At 38.4% G+C, this 10530-nt stretch overlaps 1 protein-coding gene across 3 annotated transcripts; it reads left to right on the top strand.

The window, feature by feature from the left end:
* The first annotated feature begins 4079 nt into the window (after positions 1 to 4079).
* On the top strand, positions 4080 to 7745 carry LOC121989068 (pyridoxine/pyridoxamine 5'-phosphate oxidase 2-like). Of its 3 annotated transcripts, none has more exons than XM_042542885.1 (8): positions 4081 to 4384; positions 4457 to 4506; positions 4601 to 4658; positions 4736 to 4768; positions 5215 to 5310; positions 6915 to 7085; positions 7278 to 7389; positions 7523 to 7745. In XM_042542885.1, the coding sequence occupies exons 1-7, from the start codon at positions 4307 to 4309 to the stop codon at positions 7377 to 7379; spliced, it is 588 nt and encodes a 195-aa protein (XP_042398819.1). In that variant the 5' UTR covers positions 4081 to 4306; the 3' UTR covers positions 7380 to 7389; positions 7523 to 7745. The 3 variants fall into 3 exon arrangements, with proteins under 3 accessions (XP_042398820.1, XP_042398819.1, XP_042398818.1); XM_042542884.1 differs by having other exon boundaries at positions 4082 to 4384; positions 7509 to 7745; XM_042542886.1 differs by lacking the exon at positions 4736 to 4768 and having other exon boundaries at positions 4080 to 4384; positions 7509 to 7745.
* Positions 7746 to 10530: the final 2785 nt, after the last annotated feature.

The raw sequence follows: 10530 nt of genomic DNA on the forward strand, positions 1-10530 counted from the left end.
AACAGACATGGTCCTAAATGTTTTTCGCATTGATAAGGCACCTGTTGCGAATCAAGGAGGTCTGGGCGCCGTCGCGGGGTTCGACCCGTCATCACCGTTCGTGAGCAGCCAACGCTGCGTCGCTATCGCCGCAACTACCACTAGCACCGTCGACGCGAGCAGTTGATCCCGGCATCACGTGCCTCTCCTCTCCACGTCTCTTCATCACCCATGTGCACACGGCGTTTCCACCGCATTCAAGACCGGTGCCAACCAACCACCAGCGTTGCTCCTCCGTCAACCCGAGCAAGCCAATGTTGGCACTACACCCCTTCCCTCACTGGCCGCCGGTTGTTCCTCTCCACCCATGCCATGAACGACTGTTGTCATTGCCTTCTATTCCTACGCACTACAAGCAGCCAGTCGTCGCCTCCTCCACCAGTCAACTCGCCCTTTGCTCCACACTGACCGACGACCGCTGGAACCCACAACCAAAGCTGGCCAATCTTACCATTGCCCGAAAGCCATGAACTTGAGCTCAAGGCATACTCTACATATAGTAGATGCATGATCCTATTATTGCAAGATCCTATTATTTGCATTGATTATATAGTAGATGCTTATTGAGATTAACCTTTTATTACTTGATCTTAGTTTGATCCATGTTATATCTATGCAGTTTCATTATTCTTCATGCTTGATATTTTTATATATCTATGATATTACCATACCATAGTGTAGAATGTTCAATATCCTGCTAGACCCCTAGTTTATGATTTGAGCTTGTATTTATTGTTAGAATGATCATATCGTAGTGTAGAAAATCGAATATCCTACTAGACCCTTATTGGTTATTTAGGCTCATGTCTATATGCTAGTGAAGTTAGATTGAGGTGTGGTTATAGAGGATTCTATTGGATGTGATTATTCATTTTATGTTTATCGTTACGTTGTTATATTTGACGATCATTGTCTCTCATTCATCGTTGAGAGAGTCGTTAGTGACCATGTGTATATCTAGTCGATCATCGTCTCTCATTCATGGTTGAAAGAGTCGTCAGCTATTATGATATATACAACTGCCCACGAGGCCATATGTGGTAGTGTGTATTGTCGTCCGTAGTTCATGGCTAGATATCTACGTATATACCTTGTCTGCCTATGGGACCGACCATCCATGGTAGAGTATTCTCCCACAACATTGGTCACTTATACATCATGTCTGCCCACATGACTATCTGTGATAGAGTGTTCTCCCTGAAACATTGACTGTTTACATGCCCTAATTGTCCACGGGATTATCCGTAGTAAAGCATTCTTCCGCAGTTAGTGGTTGGAGAGCTTGATAGCTACCTCATCCTATCCGCCCGTAGGACCATCCGTGGAAAAGTGTTCTCCCATGGGCAGTGACCCATTCGTGGTAGCATATTATTGTGCTAGTCAAGAGTTATTATATGTTTTTTATATGATTGTTATGTGTTGAATTTATGCAGATGATTTCTAGATGTACTGTATGTACTCCTGATTTATTAGCTATACCTGGTGGAGTAGGTTAGTGAAGGATTACATTGTTGGTTATGGTATATTTAGTAGATGATTTTATATTGGTACTCTTACTTTTGTAGTAAGTATTATTCTCTGAGACTACATCCTTTGATCCTCTTACATATAATATCATGCACTATCTTCTTATATCTAATGAGTCGTTGTACTCACTACCCTTACTTTTCTTTTGACTTTCAGTTTATCAAATAGAGGATGTGTTGTGTCACTCAAAGGTTCTGACTACCGGTCCCATTCAAATTTGGATTTCTTTTCGAGTTGTTTGGTCTATGTTTCCATTATTTGTATTTATGATGTTCATTTAGTATCGAATGTTTGAATGTTGGTTTTATCTTGTTTGGTTTAGTGTGATTACATGTACATGCATACATACACGCATCGTCATTATATCTAGTCAATTTTATATCACATGGGTGTTCTATTGGTTTGAAATGGTTTGATATCGATTATTTCTCATATTATCATTAGGGGGTACCATCTGATTTAACGGATAAGTGTACCCTCAGGACATGACAGATGTTCTGACTCAACTCCTTTCTTAGTCCTGCACATATGCATTCGTGAAGTTCTAATATAGAAAATAAGCTTTCTAATGTGCTTACCTCTAGATCCTTAGAGATGTAGTATGAGCCAATTATCAATTTCCAATCCAAGGTCCTCAGGAAAGTATTAAGAGCATACCTTATGGAGTCTTTGTTCGTTATCATTTCTCCGAGATTTGTGAGTCCGATGATCAACTCCTTTAGTTTGGTGTGTAGTTGAACCACCGACTCTGCTTCTTTCAGCCGGAGGTTCGTCAGTTGATTCTGGAGTAGGTCCCATCATGCGAGTTTGGCCTCTGAGGTCCCTTCGTGCAGTTCTATGAGCTTCTCCTAGAGTTCTTTCACCGAGTCATAGACTGCCGATCTGATTGACTTCTTGGGGTGGAAGAACACTCAGCATGTGGAATTCTGCTCTCTCATTTGACACGAAATCATTCTGCTCCTTCTTCCACATATGCTCTTCCTTTTCATCTCCATGTTGATCTTTGGGTACTATAAAATCAAATTTGATTATTAAAAGAATATTAAAATTAGTTTTGAAAAATACCTCTATCTAGCATTTCTAGAGTGTGAACTCCTCCTTGAACTTTGGTGAGTAGATGTTTGATCTGACCATCATCTCCTTTAGCGGATGATTAGTCTTTCTAGAGTGGTCTGGCTATGATATCACTTGAAGGTCTGATGAGGCCGACTAGAGGAGGGATGAATAACCTAAAAATAAATTAGAAGAATCTCTTACTTTCTAACTTAGCAAGGATACAATATTAATTAAGCACAAATAATTAATATAAAAGCAATAACTGAAAGTAAGAAAGTTAATAAATTTATTTGGTTACAACCTAAATGGTTGTTAATCTAAGGCAGTTGAAAACTTACTAAAAATCTCCTTTATGAAGGTCGAGTAACCTCTTACCATCTTTAAAAGCTTACAAATAGCTAGGAAATTGAATACAATGATTATTACTTAATTCCTAACTCCATGAGACTTTTTATAGCCTTCTGGAAAAAGTTATAGTTGCTTGGAGGTGCCTTCAAAGGGATCCAGGGCGCCTCTAAGTAGATAAAAGATTATCATCTTCTCAACGGTAACCTAACGACTATTGTTCATTGGAGGTGCCTCTATGGAAGCTCCAGGGTGCCTCCAAGGGAGGCACAAGGACACCTCCAAGCTCCTTCTGGACGCCTCCAAGTTTTTTTAGGGCATCCAGTTAACCTTCAATCGGTTAACTCTTCCTCGCGCTTATTTGGGTGATGCTCCAGTCATTCGGAATTGAGCTCACCCGACCTTTTCCTCGATCAGGCTTTCTCCCCATTTTCTTGTCCCTCGAATGCTCCACGTGCGTCCTTCTCGTCCACCGGTGTACTCTTCCGTAGCTTTTCGTACCTTGGATGCACCGAGCCAATCGAGTCATTTCTCGTGCTATCTTTCTCACTTGTTGCATTTTCATCTCGACTTATTGTATTCCTAAGTCTCTGCACACTTAGACACAAGGCATCACAATAACACATGACCTAACTTAACTCGGTTGATCACATCAAAATTAACATATGATATTTACAATAGAAGAGAGTTTAGCCTTCACTATTTACTATCAGACCGACCCAAAATGATCGATGAAACACCTGATCAAGTTAGCATCAGAGGTGATTGATCATGTGATTATAGAATAGATCCTAGGATGCCAAGGAACTTGCTCAAGGTTATGGTAGAAAACATTTTAGGTTAGGAAGTTACCCCACAACAGTAGTAGAAGTGCACCACCCTTCCATCTTTAAATCTTTATATACTTTTTAATAAAAGATGATTATATTCATTTCTTATAATTTGTTCTCATATTAGATGAAAAGAGATAGATCATGAGCACAATTTATAATCGACTCTTAAATGTATGAAAAAAAAATAAATCTAAAAACATGTGTATATCAAAAATATAAATTAACTTTATCCCATTGTAATAAATCTGCCCCTTCTAATGGGCACCCCGTGAGACAAGCATATTGTGCTGTCATGCCAACAATCTACTAAATTGGATACTGAATTAAACAAGGAGGGCACCCCCGTGAAAACTGAAACAGGATCGTGCCGTCGTTGGTCATTCCACACGAGAGCGAGAGAAGCGAGAAAGGTCGCTAAGAGGAGCACATCGAAGCGTGCTTCCTTGTGCAAGTAATCGAAGAGAAAGAAGCACAGCACGGCAGTTGCTTCTTCTTCCTCTCGGGGAATGGCGTCGTGGAAGCCCCTCCTCCTAAAATCCTTGGACTCCAATGCCCATCTCAAGCATTCCGCCTTCTTTCAACTGGTAAGGGACCTTTCTCGCTCTCGCTCTCTCTCTCTCCGTGATCTTGATCCTTGTTCAACAATTGATTGACAGGCGACAATCGGTTCCAATGGAAGACCTTCCAATCGAACTGTGGTCTTCCGGTATGACCCGTACTATTCTTGCGCGTCCTTCCTGTCTCAATTTCATTAGCCAATAGTTTCGGCGGAAGTTGTTGATTGATTTTGCTGCCTCTAGAGGATTTCAGGAGGATACGGATATGATTCAGATAAATACCGATTGCCGCAGCGTCAAGGTAACTTACACGTATTAGGAGTTTTTGCAAGAATTGTATGTACTCATTCTTTGTGCTTGCTTTCGTTGATTGAACAGATTGAGGAGATTCAGCATTGCCGTTTTGGAGAGGTAAATCGTTTGGGGCATAATTCGATTGGGGCATTTTATCGACTTATAACTTTGTTGCTGCCCATAATGAACGCACGCTAGCATTCAAATATATGTTCTATACTTCTATCATCTGTATATCATGAAAACTTGTTACTTCTGTAGTTTCATTCTTTTCTTCCTAATCACTAAGCTAGAATGATGAGCAATCAATATCTATTTTAACTTTTTTAAAAAAAAAAAAATCTTTAATAGACAAACGATGATGATGGATGTTGAATTAACCAATATTTAATGTTCTTGCACACGATAAAGTTGTAAAACATACAAATGCCACTTTATCATAAGTGTTTGCCTTCAAATATTTTTCATTGGTTGAAATTCTTCATATATTTGCAACAAGTCAAATTTCAGTGTTGCAGTAATGAACTGAAATTGCTTTGTTATGGTTTATTAAACTCTTCTAGGTATGTTGGTACTTCACTGAGTCATGGGAACAGTTCAGATTGAAGGGAACTATAGACATCATTGATGCTACAAATTCAGATGCTTTAAAGCTTCAGGTTGGCAAACAGTTTAGCTTTTCCTCTTATCCTGCGATCATTATTCGTTGCTATTAGATTCACCTATGATTATTATTACATTTTGGGTAAGGGTAATTGCAGATTGACAAACTGCTATAAATTCAATTTTATTGGCCAATTCCCATAATATGGTTAGCGTCACTTTAACAAACAGTACTAGGTGACAAATGATTTGAACCACTAATTCCCTAATCTAGATTGTGGCATGTGTCAGATTTTAGCATGTCCATACACATGGTATTGGCAAATGATCTTTTACACATGAATATATAACCAAGAATTGTTGATAAGATGGTGGTGATGTGATAGAGGTATGCTGTGTAAGATTCAAACTGCTGTTGGAGCACTAATCTATGATATAATAGTTCTCAAAATTGGTCCACGAATGTGGAAAATTTATCTATCTTCATGATAGTAAAACAAGTTGTAAAGAGCATGATTTCACTTTTGTTGTTGATGTGCATCATTGAAGCTACAAATTTTAATGCTTCCAACGATCCTCATTCATTGTTGTCACATGATTCAAATATATGATCTTTGTTACATATAAGGTATGGCCAACTCTAAATTTCCTCAATGTTGTAAGTTCAATATTTTTGATCTTTGTTACATCTGAGGTATAGCAAATTATGGATTGCCTATAGCAAATTAGCATGTGATTGTATCAGGTCTTTCTACGGTTAGAGTCACTTAAGAAAAGGTACATAAATGATTTATCAATAAAGTTTGCTTTGGATGGCTACTAGCATAATTTCTGCTCTTCTATTATTGTTGTTTCAAACTTTTTGGTATCTGTAAAATGCTTGAGAAGGTGAGATGTGCCATCATTCCAAGCATTGTATTGATGGTATTTGGGAGTTTGGGGAGGGTATAATTGTTAGTTGGTGTCATGTTAAGGGAGAGGAATAAACAAACTCATATTGTTGTTAGGTGTTCCTAGAGGAGAGGGGAGAGGATGATGATTCTAGATGAAATCCAATGTCCTACATTTTTAGATGGTTTAATGAATTAGTTTGTTCTTTCTTTTTTATAAAAAGAAAGTAATGTTGAAACTAAGTTACTCATTTCCTTACCTTCACAGTGCTGATTGTCTGAATCTTCAGAATTTGAACAGTTATAATTGCTCGTGTAGCATGCACATGAATTTCGATTCCAACTTGTCTATTGAAAAATCATGCTCTAACTATTTTTTTTGGGGTAATATCTCATTGATTGGACATAATAATTTGCTAATTGTTTATACATGACCATTTTAAAAAGAAAAATACGTGTCAAGGGTATAGAAATTAAGTTATGGAGGTTATGCATTTCTAGATTTTTCTGCAATATGCTAATTCTGGCCTGATTTGCTGTTGGACACCTCCATTACATTGACTAATTATACTTGTTGATAAGTTTTCTACTTTGGGGGCTTGTTTGTTTCAAGAATCTGATGTGGTTGGCTCAGCCTTGGCATCGACATAAAGCAGAATGCATTTTGATAATTTATCTCGCCAACTGACCGCAATCAATAATATTTTTCTAGCATCTATTAGTCTAGCTGATCTTTTGCTATGGATTTAACTATAATTTTTTTTTTGCAGAAAAGGGAGAAAGCATGGTTTGCAAGTTCTCTGAAATCACGATTACAGTACTTAGCCCCTACTCCTAGTCTTCCAGCTATTGCTATCCACGACCCTGGTGAAGAGATACAACTCGATCCATCTGAAGGCCCAGTTGACGCATTTTGCCTTTTGATTTTTGATCCAGATCAGGTCAGTAACTTAAATATCAATAACTTCTCTTCTCAATCTGTGTAAATTTATTTTATGATACTGGAGTTGCATGGAAGCATGTCATCACTATGCTACTCTACTACATATCATTTTTCTCAAGGCTTTCCTCCTCGTTGACACTTTGCATCATATTCATTGCTATTTTATCTGTGTTGGTGAATCTTGAATCAGGTTGACTACTTGAATTTGAGAAGCAATGAGCGACTTATCTTTACATCCAAACCAAATGGGCCTAGCTGCAAATTATGGATGTCTCAGAAAATCAACCCATAATGTTTATCATGTATGAATCTTCCAATTAGGCTAGATTTTTTTTTTTAATAGCATGTAAATCACAGTTATGTTTTTATCTCTTCTTTCATATTCCACGACATTTTTCTTCTCCATTTTATCTCCCCATAGCTTTCTCCTTCCAGGTTCTTCCTGCCAAAAGCAAAAAATGGAGGTGCTTTGGATGATAGTGTACCCATTTGACGACTATCTTTCATGTTTGACCATTTAAAGCATTGGAAGGAGTTGTAGTAATGGCTTCAGAACTAAGAAATAGTACTGTATCCTAATTGTGTCGACTTTCATTTTATAGAGTATGCTAATATGTTTCTTATAAATGCATATATATTATAATGAAATCTTCGTGAATGCAATGCTTCTACTGCTAGGGGATAAAAATAACTAAAGAGTCTTCATGCCTTGATTTTGGTGTTGTTCCCTTGATAGCCATACCTCTAATGATCAAGTCGATGCACTTCTGCATGAGCACTCAAGCTTGCCGCTGTTCTTGCTATATATTTCTCAACTTTGTCTCGTGGATAAATTTTCACAAATATTCGCTGTTGATCAACGTCTTGTTGACAGTCTCTGAAAATAATAGTGTTTGCTTCAATCTCTCTTGCGAATTCATATTCCATGTCAAAACCATCAAATACACCAGGTTTCTTTATCCCCATGGAATCAGTCTTTCCATTAACCCTACCTAAACTTGACCTATGAGTTCATGTGTTCCCAGGTTTCCTTATAGACAGCCGCCTTTAGGAGTAACTTTGTTGCAGCTAAGTAGGTCCACTTCTTTCTTGGTAGAGGGGTTATGTGGTTCGACTCTCCTTGGTGCTCAGGGGACCACCCCAGGGGCTTTCTTCGTCGGCGAAACTGGGGCTCTAGAGTTCCACCTCCCTCCTCTCCTCTCCTATGCAAGCTTTCATACGTAACCTGTTTTGCCACCTGATGCACAAATCTGTTATGGTCAAACTATAATAGATGAGGATATGGTGGCAAACACAGACTTGATGCAGGGTTTGACTATGGCAAGGCTTTGCGTTGAGCTGAATTGTCACACCATCTGATTGAGTCGAATGGAGAAATGCTTTGTCCGAGGTGATGGAGTCCGGTCTGAGCAGTGTCGAGACGATCCGAGGTTGAGGTTGCAGTGATCTCTGGTGGCTACTCTGAGGATCTGAAATGACAATAATGGAAAGAAAAGCAACACTTAACTTAGTTATCCTTCTTTTTCTTCTCTATCTGGAACAGCCAATTTGCCACACCCAATGTCAGTCGTATTGGGCAGTCCACTCAAGTCTAATCTTGAATATACAAGCTTTAAGGTTGAAGCGAAATCCCTTCCTCCACTAGGTCAAACATAACCGAGATATGAGCCCAACCACTAGCCAAGAGATGAGACCACTAAGGCAGAGACGTGCCTCATGGCTCATAGTGCCTACCTAATGCTATTCAAAAAGGACGATGATACACAGCGAGGACGAAGAAGAAGATGATGAAGAAGTTGGCAAATATTATTGCTTGCAAATTGTGATTTGGCAGCGTGCTCCATTTGCAATCTGCTTGTCATTTTCATGGGGCACAGCTGAAAGTGTCAATGAGGGGAGACCACATTGACATTGGCATGCTCCAAGTTGTAGAGTGTAGGTATAGTGATGACCAAAAGGGTTCAATGCACCGTCACAAAGTGATAAGCTTACTTCTAAAGGTAGGCAATGAAAGGGATATCTAGAACTTTTCAAGTCACAATGTGGAAAACTAGTTTAATTACAGTAGGGATCTAAATCAAAGTTAGATCAAGCAGAGGAAAAGGATCTAGAAGATTCAAAGCGAGAATTTGTTGAAGTGCTATGGTCACAAAACTAAAGGCACAGATGTTTGGCTGTTGCTGCAGCATAGAAACTACAGTCATATGACTTAAGAAATGCACTGATAAAATGACAATGATCATGGCTACCACTGAAAAACTACAGCAGTAAAAAATAATAATAACTGCTGGAAGAAAATAATAATTGAAAATATTTATATTTGATTAGAGGCTGTTGATATTTAGTGGCTGTATTTGTATTTTGGCACTCCAATTGATTAGAGGTAAATGTGTTGATTGGAAACCTTTGATTATAACCTCATAGAGAGCTTTTTAGTATAGAACATTCAATCATTTCAAATAGATTTTAACAAAATCTATCAGTCTTATTTGAACTTAGGCCATTGAATCATACCAGGTTAATGTATGGTCAGGTTATTTGAAGGTTTGCAAAACTAGGAGAAACAGAGGAGCAATTGCTTTCAAGATCATTGTTTGATCATTTCTATATGGGCAAGATTCGAACCAACAAATTAAAACCCTGATTTACTCATAATCATTGGTCACAGATATGTTAACTGAATCACAAAGCTTTCTCTAAGAATGATTTTGCTCGACGTGAAAATATAAACTGAGACCTCAAAATCTGCACAACTTGTCCAGGAAGACATGGATCATGTCACATAGCCATGTCTTTGTGCAGTGCTCCACAACAGCCTATGAAGAAATGTGCCTTGTACTTCTCTACTCTTGATGGATAAAAATATAAGAACTCGTTCTCTCTTCGTGCTATAGTGAATGCAACAAGAAAAATGGAGTAAGTATAGATGTTTATACAGCATCTCAAAGGATTCGTTTTAGTATATGTGATTTAGTATATGCACATGCATTTGTGGAGTCTGAAAGCGTTTTCATGAAATGATTTGAAACACAAGATTTGGTCAAATCATCCTCATCAGACATTCCACTATGTCCCTGTAGGATCAACGTTGACCAACAATGTGTTGGATTGTCTAGCATGGGGGCTAAATAAAGTGAACAAATCATGAATAAGGATGACTTCAATGGACAGAAGTTATTCAACCTCACTTTTTCAACAATGTGTTGCTCTGCTCTGATGATGATCACTCAGGAGGAAGAAGAAGAAGAAAGAAACATTTTTATTTGTGTCAAGCATGAACAAAAAGTTAATCAATTTCTTTTATCCCAACGAAGAGATTCTTGTTCTAAACCGTACGTTGACTTCGTCTGTCCCAATTCCTTGTTCTTTCTCGCAGCACTTGAGAGATGGAAAGCACGACGATTCTGACATCAACCTGTACCATAAAGATATCTCTCGCAATC

The sequence above is a fragment of the Zingiber officinale genome, chromosome 6B, assembly GCF_018446385.1.
Source record: "Zingiber officinale cultivar Zhangliang chromosome 6B, Zo_v1.1, whole genome shotgun sequence".
NCBI lineage: Eukaryota > Viridiplantae > Streptophyta > Magnoliopsida > Zingiberales > Zingiberaceae > Zingiber > Zingiber officinale.

What these genes read in the sequence shown, in the direction of transcription:
- LOC121989068 (XM_042542885.1), top strand. Translation starts at nt 4,307, where the DNA reads ATGGCGTCGTGGAAGCCCCTCCTCCTAAAATCCTTGGACTCCAATGCC. An exon ending in AATCGAACTGTGGTCTTCCG is followed by an intron (nt 4,507 to 4,600) that starts GTATGACCCGTA and finishes TGCTGCCTCTAG; the next exon opens with AGGATTTCAGGAGGATACGG. An exon ending in AGCATTGCCGTTTTGGAGAG is followed by an intron (nt 4,769 to 5,214) that starts GTAAATCGTTTG and finishes AAACTCTTCTAG; the next exon opens with GTATGTTGGTACTTCACTGA.